General features: G+C 38.3%; 1 protein-coding gene across 4 annotated transcripts in view; it reads right to left on the bottom strand.

Moving 5' to 3' along the window:
• The window catches only part of TFG (trafficking from ER to golgi regulator), a 37,461-nt gene extending 18,944 nt beyond the window's left edge, over window positions 1-18,517 (bottom strand). For 2 of the 4 annotated variants that reach the window (XM_043993249.1, XM_043993250.1), the window contains exons 1-3: window positions 18,350-18,508; window positions 12,188-12,397; window positions 1,769-1,852 (exon numbers count right to left, since the gene is read on the bottom strand). In XM_043993249.1, the coding sequence (XP_043849184.1) occupies window positions 1,769-1,852; window positions 12,188-12,371 (268 nt within the window). In that variant the 5' untranslated portion in view covers window positions 12,372-12,397; window positions 18,350-18,508. Of the gene's footprint in view, window positions 1-1,768; window positions 1,853-12,187; window positions 12,398-18,349 lie in introns of all 4 variants that reach the window. The other 2 variants (XM_043993252.1, XM_043993251.1) reach the window with 2 other exon arrangements.
• Between the last annotated feature and the right edge of the window lie 1,425 nt (window positions 18,518-19,942).

Below are 19,942 nucleotides of genomic sequence, written 5' to 3'. Positions count from 1 at the left end.
TTGGTTTTTTTTTTCTATTTTGAGGTTTTGCATTACTGCCCTGATTTTTTCTCTTATAACAGGATTAATGCAGAAATAGGATTAATGTTATTATGGATATATATGTGTGTGTGTATATCTATATCTATATATATACATATGTATATAGATATAGATATATAGATATAACCTATATCAGATTACCTGCTGTCTAGGGGAGGGGGGAGGGAGAAAAATCTGAAATTGTAAAGCTTGTATAAACAAAAGTTGAGAACTATCCTTACATGTAACGGAAAAAATAAAATACCTTATATGTTAAAAAAATGTAAATGAGAAATATTTGACAAAATAAAAATACAATAAAATATAGCCAATGTTAAAAAAAAAAAATTATAGGGTTTCTGGGGCAGCTAGGTGGCGCAGTGGATAAAGCACCAGCCCTGGATTCAGGAGGACCCGAGTTCAAATCCGGCCTCAGACACTTGACACGTCCTAGCTGTGTGACCCTGGGCAAGTCACTTAACCCTCACTGCCCTGCCCCCCTCCCCCCCAAAATTAAAGGGTTTCAACTCTGAGGAACCTCACACCTATCAGATGGGCTAATATGACAAAAAAAAAGGAAAATAATAAATGTTGGAGAAGCTGTGGAAAAAATGGAATACTAATACATTGTTGGTGGAGTTGTGAACTGATCCAACCATTCTGCAGAGCAATTTGGAACTATGTTCAAAGGGCTATGAGGCTGTGCATACCCTTTCACTCAGAAATACCACTATATCCCAAACAGATCATAAAAAGGGAAAAGGACCCAACATGTACAAAAATAATTTATAGCAGTTCTCTTTGCAGTAGCAAAGAATCAAGGACATATCCATCAATTGGGAAATGGCTGAACAAGTTGTGGTATATGAATGTAATGGAATATTATTGTGCTCTAAGAAATGATGAGCAGGCAGACTTCAGAAAAACCTAGACTTAAGTGGACTGATGTTGAGTAAAGCGAGCAGAATTAGAAGAGCACTGTACACAGTAACAGCAATACTGTGTGATGATTAACTGTGACAGACAGCTCTTCTCAGCAATACAATGATTCAAAGGGCTCATGATGGAAAATGTTCTCCACATCCAGAAAAAAGAATTGTGGAATCTGAACCATACTGTTTCTACTTTTTCTTTGTTTTCTTTTTCTTTTTTGATGTTTTTCCCTTTTGTTCTGATTCTTCTTTCACAACATGACTAACGTAGAAATATATGATTGTACTTATATAACCTATATCAGATTGCTTTCTGTCTTGGAAAGGGGGGGAGGGAAGGGAAGAAGGGAGAAAAATTTGGAACTCAAAATCTTATAAAAACAAATGCTGAAAACTCTTTACATGTAACTGGAAAATTTAAAAATACATTTCTGTTCTAAAAAAAGTTGGATGAGTGAATGGATGAATGCACAAATAAATACATAGAATTATAGGGTTTCTTCAAAAGCCAAATTAAACTATTCTCATACCTTGTTAAATTTCTAAATATAGTCTACTTTTAAAAATGTATTTTAAAGGCTTTCTAAAATATATAGTCAGAAGCTTTGAGTTGAACTACATTTTCAAAGTAAATTTAGTACTTTCTCTAGTAAAGTTTCTAATTTCTAACATAAATTTTCTATTAAAGTTCCAGTTTCTGAAATTTGTAGTGATGTCTTTACTCAAGAGTCTGTAACAAGACACATGGAGGAAGGGGGAAATGAAATGAAATAATAATGCAGTTAATATATCAAAAAAAAAAATTTAACACTTACCAAACAGTGTTAGTTTCAATATCCTGCTACACTGAATTGCAAATGAAAGATCAGAACTATCGAAAATTGTTATAAGATCTCCATCTGAAAAGATTTTTAAAACAGGAATGATTTCACATTATCAACAATGAATAGAACTTGTGCCTATTTTAAAATTAAATTCCAATCTATAGCTCATCTAAAGATGTTTTAAACAACTAGAAAATACCACCCCAACAAAAACTTAATTGCTGTTTGAATGAAACACCTGTCAAATATGAATTTGTTCAAATGAAAGTATTGCAGCATTGCTCATTACTATTCATGGTAATACATAGCTTCATAATGAAACCTGATAAGCCAAAAAGCATCTATACTTAATGAACTGAATGAGATTCAAAATAGCAATATTATCAGAAATTTCTAGTTTTCCATTACATTTTCACTGCAATTACATGAGGCAAGCTAAAAGCTTAACTGCATACCATTTCAAATAGAGTATCTTTAAAGATTTAAATGTCAAACTAAGTCAAACTTATCTAAACAAGGGAGAAAAATCAGCCTAACATATAAAATTTTTAATAAGAAATTAAGCTTACTTCTTTCAAGGAAACACAGTAATTCAAACTGAGTCTAAGTGGTAAAGAAAGAAAACTCTCAGTTTCTTCATTAGTAAAATGAGTTCGACTTGATCTTAAATGTCCTTTCCAGCTCTACATGTATGACACAAAAGTAACCAAACACCACTAAATACATATTTTACTACATTTTTCAAAAGCTGCAACAGGACTGACTGCAACCAAAAAGGCAGGGAACAAGTCACTCTTCCTCAGCTTTTCTGAGGTCAAACTCTTTGAGTTCTCAGAGTGGGGCTCCTTAATCTTTTTTTTTTTTTTTTGCAACATGACCCTTTTAAAGTCTGGGGAGGCCCTTGGGCCCCTTCTCAGAATATCTATTTCCTGATAAAAACAAAGAAGCAGTAATTTTTTTTTCATGCAACCTCAAGGATCCTTTAAAATCTATTCATCAACCCCAGGTTAAGAATAGCAGCGGGGAATCATGCCTCCTTTTGTACCCAGCTATAATGGGTGGAGCACTATATGTGAATTCCAGAAGGTGTGAGTTCAATCACAACTCAGACACTTACTAGCTGTTTAACCCCTGAACAAGTCATTTCACTTCTCTGTACCTCAGCATTTTCCTTACTAATGAAGGAGCTGAAGTTGATGGTCTCTGCAATCTCTTCCAGCTTTAAATCTATGATCCTATGATCTACTATAGTGCTCTAAACAATATAGATAATTCAATAAATTTTGAAACAATGGGGAGGTACAAAATAGAAGCATGAGAGGCTAGAACTAGATTAGGGAAGTTGCAAGACAGGCAATGGTTATACAGAAAGAAGTTGTAAGGGGCATTAAAAAGTAGCTAGTAGATGAATTTTTACTTTAGACTTTCTCAGAGACAAAAGTGATAAGAAGTTTTTGTTTGTAGTAAATCTTTGGCCAAAAAAAAAAAAAAAAAGGACAGCTAGATGGTGCAGTGGATAGAGCACCGGACCTGGAGTCAGGAGTACCTGAGTTCAAATCCAGCCTCAGACACTTAACACTTACTAGCTGTGTGACCCTGGGCAAGTCACTTAACCCCAATTGCCTCACTAAAAAAAAAAAAAAGAAAAGAAAATCTTTGGCAAAAATGTGCAAATTTCTGGTCAAAGGCAGCTAAGCAAGCCAAACCAGGAAGAAAAGGCAGAAAAACTATTCTCTTTAAGTCAGTAGCCCCAGTACCACAAGAAATACACAGAAGAATGACAAGATTGTAGATCTTTATTTCAGCAAGTATAGAATGAAAAGTACAACTCTGAGGTAAACTGCAGAGTGTGTACCATGTTAGTGTTTCTGTCAGTGCCAAGAAAGATATTTACGTGCAACTATAGGTTAAACTCTCTCCTCAGATGTAGAAAAGGGTAAAGGCAAAAGGGCTGGGGAATATTTCTCTACTACGCAGATTATTGGGGAGAATAATGTTCCTTGAAAGAATGAAAGGAAGAGGTTCTAAGGAACCAAAAAAGAAAAAGAGTATGATAAAGCCAAGAACAATTCTAACCTATGTCAGGAAGTTAGAGAATGGAGAAATGTGACCAACAGGTATGGAAAGGAACGATTGGAATAATGCCACCTGCTGGAAACTTACTGTAGGAAAGCTCCACCATGAGGAGAAGGCGTCTGAGAGCAAGATGTGGCTTTTCTTTGGTGTCAGCAAGTGTCGTTTGTGTGTGGGAGGAAAAGGGGGTGAGGCTAGCCGTTTTTGTTCTCTTTTGTGAGGACTCTGGTGGAGAGCGGAGCAAAAGATGCGCTCTCCTTTTGATAGATGAATCTAGGCCTTTCTCTCTTTCTTCACCAAATTCTTATTCTCCTTAGCAAATGCTTAAAAGTCTAACTCTTGCTAAAGCTTATAATTTATTGGCGACCACTCATTAGATATTTTAGACAGACTAGCTAGAATTTTAGCCCCTTACAGATGGCTGACCATGAAAGAAGAAAGCTGAACCTCAGTCTTCTGATCTTCCGGTTGGGTAAGAAATTTCCCCTGCCCTGTCCCTTTAAACTGCTAAGTACTGGCTGTTTTCTATTTAAATTTTCAAATGGACTTTTTCAACTCCCTAAGTACCCTATTTCTGATTTTAGTCTGTTTAACCAGACAAATGGGAGATAAGATCGTGTTAATGCTTTGTTTTTGTGGATTTTCTATTTTTATTTTTGTTAGAAGAGTCAGCAAGGTGCTCACACAAGGAAATATAGATATACCCTCCCTCTTTCAACCATGCCTTTTCAGAGAAACCTCTGACTCCTGCAGCTTTTCCAAATTCAAAAACTAATTGTTGCTCTAATTTTACATGCCTGGAGGAATCCCCTAGAAGCAGGGGAAGGGGAACCCAGACTTGAGTTTGAAACCAAGCCTGATTCAAATTGCCCTTCCCCTCCTCTAGGGGCCCTACCTCCTCCCCCTCCTCTGGCACTACCTCCTACTCCTCCACCCTCCCTCAGAGCATGCACAGCTTTCTCTACCTGCATTTGCAGCTTCTACTCAGTTGCTGAAGCAATCAACCTCAGCCCCTCCCCAGCCTGGCTGTGATTCTGACTCGACCTGCTGTGGTTTAAATTCCAGAGATGCTCATTTTGTTCATAATTTTGCTAATCTGCTTTTGTCTTTAATTAGTAACCTTATAAAGCATTTATATTATGAAAGGACAGAGAATATAGAGGGGTTAAAGAAGACAACCTTAAGCTGAATAAAAATAAAAATGACAACCATCATCATATTTCAAGAAGATATGTTTTGCAGAAATGTAGAAGTAAGCAGCAAAGTATTAATATAAGTATTGGGGATTTTAGATATCGGAATCAAGTGTTCTAAATTCACTCAGAGAAATAATGTCAGTTCAGAGGTTACATAGGATTTCTATGCTATTACATCTACATTTTGAAATTAATAGTATGGGTTTATTTTCATAGAGATTTTCATGCTTTTGAGATTGTGTTTTATACTTAGCTTTTAAAAAAAAGAGAATATGTGTAAAAGCTTTTTATAGTCATGTGATCAAGTTTATATTTTGTAATACTCTTATTAATGTTAAGTTCATATTCATTTAATAATGTTTATTATCAGTCATTTACATTCATTTGATTTTCCTAGTTTGAATTTCATTGTCTTTTGTTCTTCCATGTGTATTTTCTTCTATTCATTCATCCATCTAATTTTGAAACAATGCAAGATGGTTTTGATTTCATAATACAATGTTAATTCTGGGAGTATTGTGCTCCCATATTCTGAGTTGTTTTTGTTATTTTTTTCTCTCAACTGATTATGTGATCGAACTCTATAAAGCATTTCCCTGGCAAATTGGTTTCCATGGCAAGTGTAAATTGATTCTAGAAGTATTATTTTTGATAAGCATATTCAAAAAAAAAGGGGGAACATTTGTAAGTTTTCTTTTAAAAAAAAAGTTTTCTTTAAGGTTGTGTTGTGTTTTAACTTGTATTTAAATATGTTCTGATTTTTCACAAAATTGTATACTTAGTAAAAAAAGGTATTATTTGAAAGTGCTGCGTAATTGCATATTATATTCTGGGTCAATGTACATTCACATTTTTTGCAATCATTTATTATCCTCAATTTTTAAATCCATGAGACTTGGACTATGGGAACTGTAACGATTGGAATAATGCCACCTGCTGGATACTTACTGTAGAGGAGTTCTGCCCATGAAGGGAAGGTCTTTGAGGGCAAGACCAGGAGTCAGGAAGTGACGCGGGCTAGTGGGAGGAGGAAGGAAGAGACTGGCGCTCAGTCTCGCTCTCTTTCCTGAGGACGCTGGCGGAGAAGGGAGCTAAAAATGTGCTCTCCCTTTAATAGATAGAAATCTAGGCCTTTCTCTCTCTCTTTACCAAATTCTTGTTTTCCTTAATAAATGCTTAAAAGCCTAACTCTTGCTAAAGCTTATAATTTATTGGCGACCACTCATTAGATATTTTAGACAGTTTAGCTAGAATTTTAGCCCTTAACAGATGGCTGACCACGAAGAGGAAAGCTAAACCTCAGTCTTCTTCTGATCTTCTGGTTGGGTAAGAAATTTTCTCTACCCTCTCCCTTAACTGCTAAGTACTGGCGTACTGGCTGTGTTTTCCTTTAAATTTTTTCGAATGGACCTTTTAAACTCCCTAATTATCCTATTTTTGATTTTAGTCTGTTTAACCAGACAAATGGGAGATAAGATCATGTTAATGCTTTGTTTTTGTGGATTTTCTATTTTTCTTTTTCTTTTTGTTAAAAGAGCCAGCAACTTACTCACACAAGGAAATATCTCTCCCTCTCCCAACCATGCTTTTTCAGAGAAACCTGAAGAGATTCCCGCAGCTTTTCCCAGTTCTAACAGTAATTGTTGCTTTAATTTTGCATGCCTGGAGGCAATGACCCACCCTCTAGAAGCTTTTAATCCCCTAGCACCTGGAGGCAAAGTGGGGGAAGAGGAATCCAGGCCTGAGTTCAAAATCAAGTCTGATTCAAATTGCTCTGGTCCCTCCCCTCCTCTCCAGACCCCACCCTCTACTCCTCCTATGGCCAAGCCCATAGCTTCCCCTGCCTGGGAAGTCCAGAGATCTGGTGCGCATGCTCAACTTTTTCTACCTGCATTTGCAGCTTCAGGCTCAGCCCTTCCCCGCCCTGGCTGTGCTTTTGAGACAATCTTAGAAAACTCTTTAAATTCCAGATATGCTCGTTTTGTTCATAATTTTGCTAACCTGCTTTTGTCTTTCATTAGTAATCTTATAAAGCATTTGTATGGTGAAAAGACTGACAGACAATATAGAGGGGTTAAAGAAGAAAAACTTAAGCTGAATAAGAATGACAATCATCAACATAGTTCAAGACTCTGCTTTTGCCATGGAAGGGTATATATTTTACAGAAATGTAGAAGTAAGCAGCAAGGTATTGATATGAGTATTGGGGATTTTAGATATCGGAATCAAAAGTGTTCTAAATTCACTCAGATTATTAATAGTATCAGTTCAGAGGTTACATAGGATTTCTATGCTATTACATATACATTTTGAAATTAATGGTATGGGTTTATTTTCATAGAGATTTTAATGCTTTTGAGATTGTGTCTTATACTTAGTTTCTAAAACAAGGAGAATATTTGTAAAAGCTTTTTATAGTCATATGATCAAGTTTATATTTTATAATACTCTTATTAATATTAAGTTCATATTCATTTAGATTTCCTTAGTTTGAATTTCATTGTCTTTTATTGTTCCATGTGTATTTTCTTCTATTCGTTTATCTATCTGATTTTGAAAAATTGCAAGATGGTTTTGATTTCATAATACAATGTTAATTCTAGGAGTATTGTGCTCCCATATTCTGAGTTATTTGTTTTTGCTATTTTTTCTCAACTGATTATTTGATCAAACTCTTTAAAGCATTTCCCTGGCAAATTGTTTGCCATGGCAAGTGTAAATTGATTCTAGAAGTATTATTTTTGATAAGCATATTCCAAAAAAAAAAAAGAGAGAGGGGAACATTTGTAAAAGTTCTTTTTTCAAAAAAAAAAAGTTTTCATTGAGATTGTGTTGTGCTTTAACTTCTATTTAAATATGTTCAGATTTTTCAAAAAAATAATTGTATACTAAGTTAAAAAAAGGGGTATTATTTGAAATTGTTGCATAATTATATATTGTGTTCTGAGTCAAGATGTATTCACATTTTTTGCAATCATTTATTATCCTCAATTTTTAAATCCATATGAGACTTGGATTATGGGAACTTATCATTTAAGACATTAATTGCCTTTATTCTGAGTTATCAGATGCCAGTTGGCCAAGATGCCATCCAATCACAAGAGGAATACATGCAAGAGCAGACACTGAACTGTCACATGAGGGGAGACATGCATGAAGTCAAGGTATGGCCGAGGGAACAGCTTTTGACTAATGTTGAGGTTGGATTCTCTTGGTTTAATATTTTATTTTATTTTTCCCCACAATATTGTACAGATGGCTGGAAGTATTCATCCCACCCATCTCACTTCTACACCTGGCTTCTATGCTCCCTCCTATATGCCTGATGCCATGGACATCTCAATCCCATGCATCTGATTGGGTCTGACTCAGTTTCTTCCAATATGTTCGGTGGCATGGACATATATTCCATCCACCTATTTTGAGCCTGGCATGCTGTATGGGCGGTACGTATTGCTCAAGTGTGGGAATGCTCATGTCCCATCATTTCTCTGTTCTTTTGTGGTGACCCCCATGGTTATCTCAGGTGTCATGATAAATACAGCGTTGAATTTGGCCTTGACACCTGTTACCAATTATATTAGATTTTTTAATTTCTCATAATGGCATGAGGATAATTAGGCAGATGATGCAAAAAGTGATGAAACAAAGATAAAAATTATTTTTAATAATTAATATCGCAGCAATTGTCTTCTCAATTACCCTCCATAAGGGGGGGACTATAGTAATATTATAATTTTAAAGAATGGTTCAATTTTTGTTTTATTATATGTTTCATGTGTAACAACTAAGATTCTGAATTCCCTTAGACATGTTTTTGAGAACTTTCATTGTTGGATTTGATTATTGACAAAGCTATTTTAAAGTTGTGTTAAGCTCAATTTTGTAGGAAATTTTCCTGGCTGATTACCAGCATCCACACATCAACCCCTGAAAAGACTTCCATTCCACGACTACACCTAGAGGACATCTGAGAAAAGACTTTCAGAGACTTTAAATGAACAGTTTTGATTTGTTCTTTTTGTTGGTTTTTTTTCTCTTTCTGTTATAATATACACCATCTGTAACATGTATTCTCTGCAGAGGCCCTCCCTTTGCAAGACTAATGTCAAAGCGTCGGTTCATGAGGACAAAAAAAATCGCCCCTCTGGACAAAACTTTCCTCTCTTCCTTTTCTATATTGTTGTTCACATATTATTAGTTAGCAATAGTTATCATATTGTTTTTACTGTTCCGTCAAGGAAACATTTTGTTTCTTGAGGAACAACAGGGGGGACTGTAACGATTGGAATAATGCCACCTGCTGGATACTTACTGTAGAGGAGTTCTGCCCATGAAGGGAAGGTCTTTGAGGGCAAGACCAGGAGTCAGGAAGTGACGCGGGCTAGTGGGAGGAGGAAGGAAGAGACTGGCGCTCAGTCTCGCTCTCTTTCCTGAGGACGCTGGCGGAGAAGGGAGCTAAAAATGTGCTCTCCCTTTAATAGATAGAAATCTAGGCCTTTCTCTCTCTCTTTACCAAATTCTTGTTTTCCTTAATAAATGCTTAAAAGCCTAACTCTTGCTAAAGCTTATAATTTATTGGCGACCACTCATTAGATATTTTAGACAGTTTAGCTAGAATTTTAGCCCTTAACAGAACTTATCATTTAAGACATTAATTGCCTTCATTCCAAGTTATCAGATGCCAGTTGGCCAAGATGCCATCTAGTTGAAAGAGGAATACATGCAAGAGCAGACACTGAACTGTCACATGAGGGAAGACATGCATGAAGTCAAGGTATGGCTGAGGGAACAGCTTTTGAAAAATGTTGAGGTTGGTTTCTCTTGGTTTAATTTTTTTTCCCACACTATTGTACAGGTGTAGAATGAGATGGGTGGGATGAGGATAATTAGGCAGATGATGCAAAAAGTGATGAAACAAAGATAAAAATTATTCTTTTAAATTAATATCACAACAATTGTCTTCTCAATTTACCTTCCACAAGGGGGGGACTATAGTAATATTAAGTTTTAGAGAATGTTTTATTATATGTTTCATGTGTAACAACTAAGATTCTGAATTCCCTTAGACATGTATTTAAGAACTCTCATTGTTTGATTTGATTGACAAATCTATTTTAAAGTTGTGTTAAGCTCAATTTTGTAGGATATTTTCCTGGCTGATTACCAGCATCCACACATCAACCCCTGAAAAGACTTCCACTCCACAACGTCCCAAGAATCATGTGAGAAAAGACTTTTAAAGACTTTAAATGAACAGTTTTGTTTTGTTGATTTTTATTCCCTTCTGTTGTTATGTACACCATTTATAATATGTATTTTCTGCAGAGGCCCTCCCTCTACAGGCCAGTGTCAAAGCGCCAGTTGATGAGGGACTGCCCCTCTGGACAACATTTCCCTTCTCCCTTTTCTATATTGTTGTTATTAACATATTGTTTGTTAGCATGGGGTATTATATTCTGTTATTTTTGACTGTTTCATCAAGGAAACACCCTGCGTTTCTTGAAGAAACAAAGGGGTGACTGTAACGATTGGAATGACGCCACCTGCTGGAGACTTACTGTAGGAAAGCTCTTCTGCCATGAGGAGAAGGCATCTGAGGGCAAGACATGTGGCTTTTCTTCGGTGTCAGGAAGTGACATTTGCATGTGGGACGAAGAGGGGGCGAGGCTGGCGCTCTCACTCTCTTTCGTGAGGATTCTGGTGGAGACCGGAGCAAAAGATATGCTCTCCCTTTGATAGATAGATGAATCTAGGCCTTTCTCTCTCTCTTCACCAAATTTTTATTCTCCTTGATAAATGCTTCAAAGTCTAACTCTTGCTAAAGCTTATAATTTATTGGCAACCACTCATTAGATATTTTAGACAGACTAGCTAGAATTTTAGCCCCTTACATCTGCATATCTGGAACTATGCAATAAGTATGAAGTTCTTGCTCTAGAAGGTAGAAACAGGCGCTTTAAGGAAGAAGCAACTTCTTATACACTAAGAATGATGACAAAAAAATGACATTTTTCAGTAATGATTAGGGGAAGAAGAGACAAGGAATGATGGCTGATGACTCCCTACAGAAGACTACTGAGGCAATCTTGAATGAAAAATAGAATCACCTGTGCATGTGGATTCATGATGTGACAGTGAACCTCCCAACATATGTCAAAACCAATAAGCACTACCTACTGATGTGGGGAAGAAAAAAGGATCCTGCTAGAAGTAACAGAGTAAGTTATTGGAAGAATAATGAGGTTCTAGGGAAAAAATAACTGAACTATATATGGGCACAGACTAGTTTCTTCTCTTCTACCAAGTTAAGGGAAGGGATTTAGAAAAGAATGGCAGATGGGAAAAGTCAATAGTTGGTTGAGATGGTATTTGAGAAAAAAAATTGAATTTTAGAACATGGTTTAAGAGGTAAGAATAGAGACCTCATAGCCAAAGACAAAGTACCTCTAACAAGCATTGGTTAAAAGAGATTTGCCTGGAGACTAGCAAATCTGATCAAGAAAGCTTTAAACTCAAAATGAAAGACGAAAGAAAAAAATGTTCCAGGCTCAGGCATCTAAGCTTTATTCTGCAGAAAATTGGGAACCACTGATATTTTCTGAGGAGAGGTCAATGATCCAAGTACATAGAATTTAGGAAGTCAAAAAGAAGTTTTGTGGGAAGTGATAAGAAATGAAATTAAATTCAAGATACCGGCAAAAATGTCCAAATTTCATTTAACCCAAATTAACACTAAGGGGGGGAAAAGGGTAGGTATTCATGTCACTGAAATGGAAGTGGTGCAATAAAAGTACTAAAAACAGAAATTTTGATGAAAGCATCACTCTAACACAGGGGTGGGGCGTGTCCCTAATCTGAGGTCTATAAATTTTTTTTTGACAACGATATTTCAACATAGCTGGTCTCCTTTGTAGTCCTATGTATTTTATTTTATGCATTTAAACATATTATTCTGAGAAGGGATCCACAGGCTTCAAAAGACTGCAATGGAGTCACAGACAGAAAAAGAGGTTAAGAATCTCTGCTCTAGACCATATTCAAAAGCAACAGTATATAGAATATTGCTGTTCACTGATTAAAATATTTATTTGACAAACTTTTTTTATCTTCTAAAACACTCATAGAAAAACACTCTTACCTTCATCTTTATACTTTATAGTAACTTCATCATTACTCAGAAGTTTTCCCCGGAAAACTCTTTGCATCATCAACACTAATTCATCATAGGTAATGTCTTCATTATGAATGGGAATTCTTCGAATATCTTCCCCAAGCTGAGCTTTAATAATTAGCTTTCCACTTAAATCCAACTGTCCATTCATGGTGGACTCCAGGATGCTCCACAAAACTGCCAGGAAACAAGAAGGAACAATTTTAAAACTTTAAAAGAGTTATAAAGTCTATCCTGAAAAAAAAAATGACTGGACATCAAAACTTTAACAAGTGTAGATGGAACATAGTCCAATAAAATATAATCAGTTCCTAAATTTATATAGTCAAAATTAGCTGCTATTATATAAAGAGACTAAACTAGATGATGTCTGAAGTTCCTTCCACTTCTGAAAGTATATGACTGTGATTTTAACTTAACAAAGACAAATATCATGAAGCGCAAATGAAAATTTATCTTTCCAAATAAAAAGCACTTTGGTATTAAATTATTTATTCAAGCGAATAAGGCAGTTACTAACATAAAGAAAAGCCACATAAGTACAAAAATGTTCATATAAGCATTAACTGTGGTAATAAAAATGGTAAAAAATGTGCCCAATGTTTGGGTACCAGCTAAACAAATCATAGTATATAAATGTAATAGAATATTACTGTGTGAAAAGGAATGACGAATACGAAGAATTCAGAGAAGCAGGGTAAGAGTTCAATGAAATGATTCAAAGAAAGCAGAGGCAATACAAAAATAGATATACTGATTAAAACAACATAATTAAAAACAATATACAGAGGCAACAAAACACTTGTCAAATACAATGGTCAGTGTTTGTGTCATAGTGAATGTCCAAGCATTGGGCTAGGTGCTGGGGAGGTAAATACAAAATCAAGATAGTCTCTACCCTCAAGGAGATTAAATTCTAATAGACCACAGAAATAGGAGGGTAATGGCTAAGGAAATTCTCATCTCCTCATCCCAGCAGTAAGGCAGATGATAGATGACATTCCTTATTCTGTTAACAATTTATAAACTTTTTGGACAAGGTACCTTGGATGTTTGTTGAAAAGGATGTCATAAAAACAAGTCTTAAAATAAACTAGGGTGGGAAAATACTTCTTTTCCCTTTTTCAAGTCAAAGTTGATAGTATCAAAAAGCAAAATAAAAACTGGTTTTGCAAAAAGTTTTATATATTACCCATATAGTAAAAACAAAAAAAAAAAAGTAAATGCTAATATGCCATTTAGGAAACTACTAAAATAAAGAAGCATTTGTGACTAGAGAGGCTGAAAATTTCCTCTCACTAAAAATAAGACATTTTAAAATTACAAATGTGATTTTAAAAAAAGTTACAATTGTATATGAATAACAAGTATGCTAGGCTCAACTATTCAGTCTCTCCCCAGTAAAAATAATATACTACAAAATACATCTCATCTCCCCCACACAAATTCTTCTTCAATTTTCTCACCACCTACCCACCAAGCTGACAACTTAGAAGCATCTTTTTACTCCTTTTTCCTTCATTTTTAGAGTACCTAGAATCTCTCCTTTGTCCCTTACCTTTTATTATACTTAGCTGTACATGTCATAGGATCAAAGGATTTAGGGTCAGATGGGGCCTTAGAAATCCTGTAGTCCAGTCCCTTCATTTTATGAAAAAACAAAAACAAAAAACTGAGACAGGCCCCCCCCCCCCAATAAGGTGATTTGTCCCAAATCACACAAGTAGTAAGCAGCAGCACATGATTTAGAATTCAGGTTCTATTTCTACTCAGGTGCTCTATTACCACACAACTTTTTTTTTTGGTGGGGCAATGAGGGTTAAGGTGACTTGCCCAGTCACAGAGCTAGTAAATGTCAAGTGTCTGAAGTAATTTTTGAATTCAGGTCCTCCTGAATCCAGGGCCAGTGTTTATCCACTGAGCCACCTACCTGTCCCCACCACACAACTCTCATAATCCTATTCCACTACCATGTAGAAACACACATTCCTCATAAGCAGAAATTATTTATCCTTTTAATTGTAGGCCCAGAACAATCTCTCACTGAGCTATTTAATAAATATTTTAATTCCCTTGTAACTAGGCTGTTGCTAAAATTCGGTACTTCCCATACCTTTTCTAGATCCACAGCTACATCTCAAACCTAACCATCCATCTTACACATCTAAACTGCCAAACCCTCTTCACTAGTCCTCCTGTTTCCTTCCATTCTTCCTCCACTCCAACACCTTTCTACTCACTCCAACTACTCTACTTTGCTCTTGCAGTACACTCACTATTCATCACAGAGGCTCTCCCTTTCTCTTATGCTCCAAACTGTTTCTTTCTGCTGTGCTCTCTAGAATATTGTCTCTAGGTAACAAAGTTGTTTTCATCATAAATCTTTTCCATCACACTCCTTTATTTTTCATTATACCTGTGCTCATATGCCCTAATACATCTGCCATACTTAAATTTAAATGCCAGTTCAGTTATTCCCACTTTAGAAATTTCACACATGCCATTTTCTCCTCTGCTCCACTAAACTACATACCTCTCCTGATTTATAACTCTGTTAATACCTGCTTCCTCCATTGATAACTCCATTGTTCTCCCAAACTAATAATAATAGCCAACAAATTATGTAGCGCTTACCATGTGCCAGGCACTGAGCTAATAATTATAATAGCTAGGATTTTTATATAGCACCTATTATATTATTTCATTTAATTCTCACAACAACCCTGGGTAAAAGGAGCTATTATCATTCTAATTTTACCATTGGGAAACTGAGGCCAACAGAGGTTAAGTGACCTGCCATGGGGCTCAGAGCAAGTATCTGTGGCTGGATTTGAATAGTTTTTCCTGCCTCCAGGCCCAGCAGTCTATCCACTGTGCCACCTAGCTGCCTCTAACTATAGCCTCTTCCTACAGACAGGGGATTGAAGAAATGCCATTCTATCATGTTAGTCCCTTGGGCTGGCTTCTTGCTGCCAGAATGGCAATAGGGGCATCATTCAATCCCATACTGATCACCTGGGATGTCCTTTTTACTACTTGCAGGGCATTCTTCCGATCTGCAGGGGTCAGGGAACCATCCATCATTACTGCCTGCTCCCTCCACCTATTTATTTCCTGGTATGGGCAAGGATAGGACAGACCTGCTGTGATAAAATAATGGAATTCGGCAGATGCCCAGGGGTCCCACCTGAATGATCTAGTAGTGTTTGGGAAACCAGCTAGGGATGATTGGATATGGGTCACACCTGGCCTGCCCTGAGTGACATATGCTGATGAATTCTCCTAGTTCCATTCCACAAATATTTATTATTATTTTTGCACAGAAGGCTAACAGGACATGTTCAAGGTCACACAAGAAGCCTGATCTCATGTATTTGAATGAGTGTTGAATCAGTATTCAATATTCATCAGAATAGTGAACTTCAAGTCCTACCTATCAAGGTCACCCTTTCTCTGAGGTACAGAACAAAACTAAATTTCAATGTCTTTGGAACAAAGAGTTGGTTACAATGAAGAAAGAAGATGGTCATGAGGAAAGAGTCATGAGGAAGTCTACCTGCTACTTCACATCTCCACCAAGGTGGAGATTTTATCTATGCTCTTATTCTATCATACATCAATGATACATCAATTAATATATGCCTGCTTAATTTAACATATCTATGTATGGTATAACACTATACTTAGAATCAGAAGATTTAGGTTCAAATCTGTGCCATCCACTAGCTACTATTTTATTAAAGTCACAACCTGTATGGTTTTTAGACTCCTCAAATAAGGGGTTTAGACTAGAGATGATCTCTTCTATTCTTCCTAGCTTTCAAACTCTTCAGGACCTTTGAAATAATCTCCTATCCAATGCAGTTGGATCTATGAATCGGCTGGAAATTGAATTGGTTCTTCAATTTATTAAATAACAATTAAATGACTACTATGCTGAACTCTAGACAAAGACAAGAATTTCCCCTGAGTTTGGATGAAACATGCAAATAGAAAAATATACATAAATACGTACATAATTTATATATATGAAGTAATGAAGGAAATAATACCTGGAGTATTATTTACATCTAGTGTAAAACATGTTGCTCCAGGTGAGCCTTGAAAGAAGCTAGGAACTCGCCAAGTGGCAAAGATAAGAAGGTAGAACATTCCTGGGATGGAGGTGGTTCCGTTGTGTCCAACCTCATTTGGGGTTTTCTTGGCAGAGATACTGGAGTGATTTGCCATTTCCTTCTTCAGCTCATTTTACAGATGAGGAAACTGAGGCAACTGATTTGCCCAGGGTCACACAACTAGAAAGTGTCTGAGGCCATATTTGAACTCAGGTCTTCCTGACTCCAGGCCCTGCACTCATCCACAGAGCCACCTAGCTGTTCTAGGGATAGAAGGAAGACAGACCCTTAAAAAAGGCAGGGAATGGGGCAGCTAGGTGGCGCAGTGGATAGAGCACCGGCCCTGGAGTCAGGAGTACCTGAGTTCAAATCCGGCCTCAGACACTTAACACTTACTGGCTGTGTGACCCTGGGCAAGTCACTTAACCCCAATTGCCTCGCAAAAAAAAAAAAAAAAAGGCAGGGAAGTAGGAGATGAAGTATGAAGAGGAGAGTCAATGTTGTCTACAGAAAAAAAGTGAGAATACCAGCAATAGCTGGTAGGTAGAGTGCCTGAAGGCAAGTACTGTGAAATTAGTCTGTTAAGATAGGTTGAAGACAAGTGCTTTAAATATCCTGCAAAGGAACTTGAATTTTCTCCTAAAGACAACAGGGAGCCACAGAAGCTTTTTAGAGCAGGGCTTCTTAAACTTTTTCCACTTGTGACCCCTTTTCCCCCCGAGAAATTTTTAAATGACCCCGGGGTATATAAGTATATAAAACAAGTATATATCACCTTTTACTGTTGCCAAATTTTTCGAGACCCCCACATTCCGGGAGACCCGGATTTTAAGAAGCTTTGCTCTAGATCAAGGGAGTGAGATAAGACTTGTGCTTTTAAGGCAATACCTATTTGGCAGCTTCAAGGACAATGGATACACCCCAGTTTCAAACGAAGAAAGAAAAGCTGTTCACTGATTGCTCTAGAATCTAGAGCAGGGATTCCTAACTTTTTTGGACTTAGAGACCCTTTTGCCACTCTGGTGAAACATACAGATCCTCTAAGAATGTTTTTAACTGCCTAATATAAAACATAAGATTGCAAGGGAAACCAATTATACTGAAATAAAGGTGATTCCCCCCTCCCCCATTCAAGTTTAATGACTGTGAAGCCTCTCCAAGTCCTGCTGGGGGGGAGGGGACAGAGTCCATGAACTCTAGGCTTAAGAACCCCAGCTTACAAAAGCAGCAATCTCCTGAACACCATGGAGCCCAGGTTCGATAAATGTGTTGGTGAGCTGGCTGCACAAAGGTCGAAGCCCTCCTTCAAAGTGACAACCTTCATCTGGATCTCCCTCAGCTGTTCAAGCTCCTCCCGAGGCAAAACCTGTCCCCTCCCCCACCTCACCCCCGTGCCCTGTCATTCCATTCAATTACATTAGCACCCCTAAAGCGCCTACTACGAGTCTCAGAAAAAGCTGGGGGCGGGGCACAAAAATGAAACTGGAAGGGGCCCGCCCCACCCCACTTTAATCCTTGCAAGTCTCCTCTCCACAAGTAGCCCCCGCCCCCCCCCCCCCCAGGTCGCAGACCACTGACACCCAGCGCCTCTTCCCTTCTCCGCCCATCCCAGTCCCCGCCCGGCGGCGCGCGCCCCTCTCGTGACCCCTTGCGCATCCCACTCCCCTCCCGGCGCGTGACGTCCTCCCGCCCCTCGAGGGTCCCCCATCCCTCCTGGACCGGTCGTAGCCTCCTCCTTCGCCTCACGCCCCTCCCCTCCAATCGCAGGTCCTACTCCCAAGGCCGGCTCCAGGCGCCCCTCCCTCCCCTCGCCCCACGTCTCTCTCCCGGCCCGCCCGAGATCCCCTCACTCCCCTCGCTCCCCTCGCCTCGCGCCCCACCCCCGCCCCAATCCGCCGGGCCAGAGCCTGTTCTCACCAAGGCCTTGGCGCGCATGCCCGCATCGCCGGCCGGAGCCAGACGGGAGCAAGCAGGCGCGCCCCAGTTTCGAGCGACCATAAAAAAAAAAAAATACCTTCCTCGTTGGGGCCGCAGCCGCCGCCGTCCGCACAGCCTCGCCCTCTCCTCCGGTCCTGTGTCAGAGGGTAGTGCCGGTGCCGAAGCCGCCACGGCGTCAAGGGGGCAGGCTATACTGTCCGTCACGTTCGGCCGCCGCCGTAAGTCGCCCTCTGGCTCGAGCCGGCCTCAGCCAATCGCCTGGACCCACTGAGCCTAGCGTGAGCTCGAGCCCCGTACGTGGCAGGAGAGGGGGAGGGCAAGAAAGGGGGCGGGGCGAGAGCGGCGGGGAGGCGTAGGGAAAAAAAGAAAAGAAACCTCTTCCGCTTTGACAAGTGCCTCTCCTCTTCTACCTTAAAGCGCATGCGTTGCAGGGTGTAGCTTTGACGGTGCTATAACGTCTGAAGGCTTGTAAAGTTTCTGGGGTTTTTTTTATGGGCTTTTTAAAAGCGTGGTTGGAGATATTACGCACGCGCAGAAGTGTGTCAGTGATTTTTCTCCCCCCACCCCATTTCCCTGACATCTGACATATAGACCCACTGAGCGTGCGCTTGTCTAAGACGTGATTTCCCCGCCCCCCACCCCCTTCTAAAAGGTACCTGCAAGGCTAGAGGATTCAGCCTTCACTTTACTCGGGCATCTTTAATCTGGGGTCCGTGAACATTTATTAATTTTGTAACTGCATTTCAATATGATTGGTTTCCTTTGTAATCTTACGTGTTTTATTTTGTGCACTGAAAAACATTTTTCTGAAAAGGTGTCCACAGGCTTCAACAGACTCATAAAACACAAAAAAGGTTAAGAACCCCTGGATTAGATCACCTCTGTCGGAGATCCCTTCCAGCTTTTTTAGTAAATTCAATAATAAGCTCGACCTGCTCAATAATAACCATTAAGATGGCTTATGTATCTCTATCTAATCTCCGAGCCACTACATTGGCCATATCTAGAACGCACTCCCTTATCTGTCTCAGAGAATCCCTCTCTTCCTTTCAGATGCATGAATCTTCTGCATGCATGAAGCCTTTCCTGATCCACCCCATTAGTGCCCTCCCTCCTAAACTAATTTGTATTTAACTACGATGTGTTTGTATTTCTATACTTTATGCTATATGTATATAGCAATACTACATATATCATACTACTATATAAATGTATGTGTATTTGTGTATATAGACAAATATGTATATTTATGCATATAAGTATGTATGTGTATATATTATTTATATACTTGTCTTCCCCATTAGAATGCTGAGTTCTTTAAGTGTAGATATTGTTTCATTCTTGATACTTGTAGGTATTCCTTGGACCTAGCACAGTGACTTAATTATAGTAGTGGCTTAATAAATACTTGTTGATTGATGGTTGGTTAGGTATCAAATAAGAAAATACATGTGAAAACACTTTCAAAAGCACAAAGCATTATACAAATATATAATTTTTATTATTTTTATTATTGGCATGACCCTTTCTTCCATGAACTCCTGAAGGACAGAAACATCATGCTTCAAAGCAAGTCAAATCCCACTCCAAGTCCACAGTGATTTCTCCCTCTTTTGAAGAGGTAATGTGGTACAAAGAAAATAGCACTCTATATGAAGTTAAAGGACCT

The sequence above is a fragment of the Dromiciops gliroides genome, chromosome 3 (genome assembly GCF_019393635.1).
Source record: "Dromiciops gliroides isolate mDroGli1 chromosome 3, mDroGli1.pri, whole genome shotgun sequence".
NCBI classification, from domain to species: domain Eukaryota; kingdom Metazoa; phylum Chordata; class Mammalia; order Microbiotheria; family Microbiotheriidae; genus Dromiciops; species Dromiciops gliroides.
The sequence above is the reverse complement of the archived record's forward strand: the minus strand, read 5'-3'. Positions and strand labels throughout refer to the sequence as shown.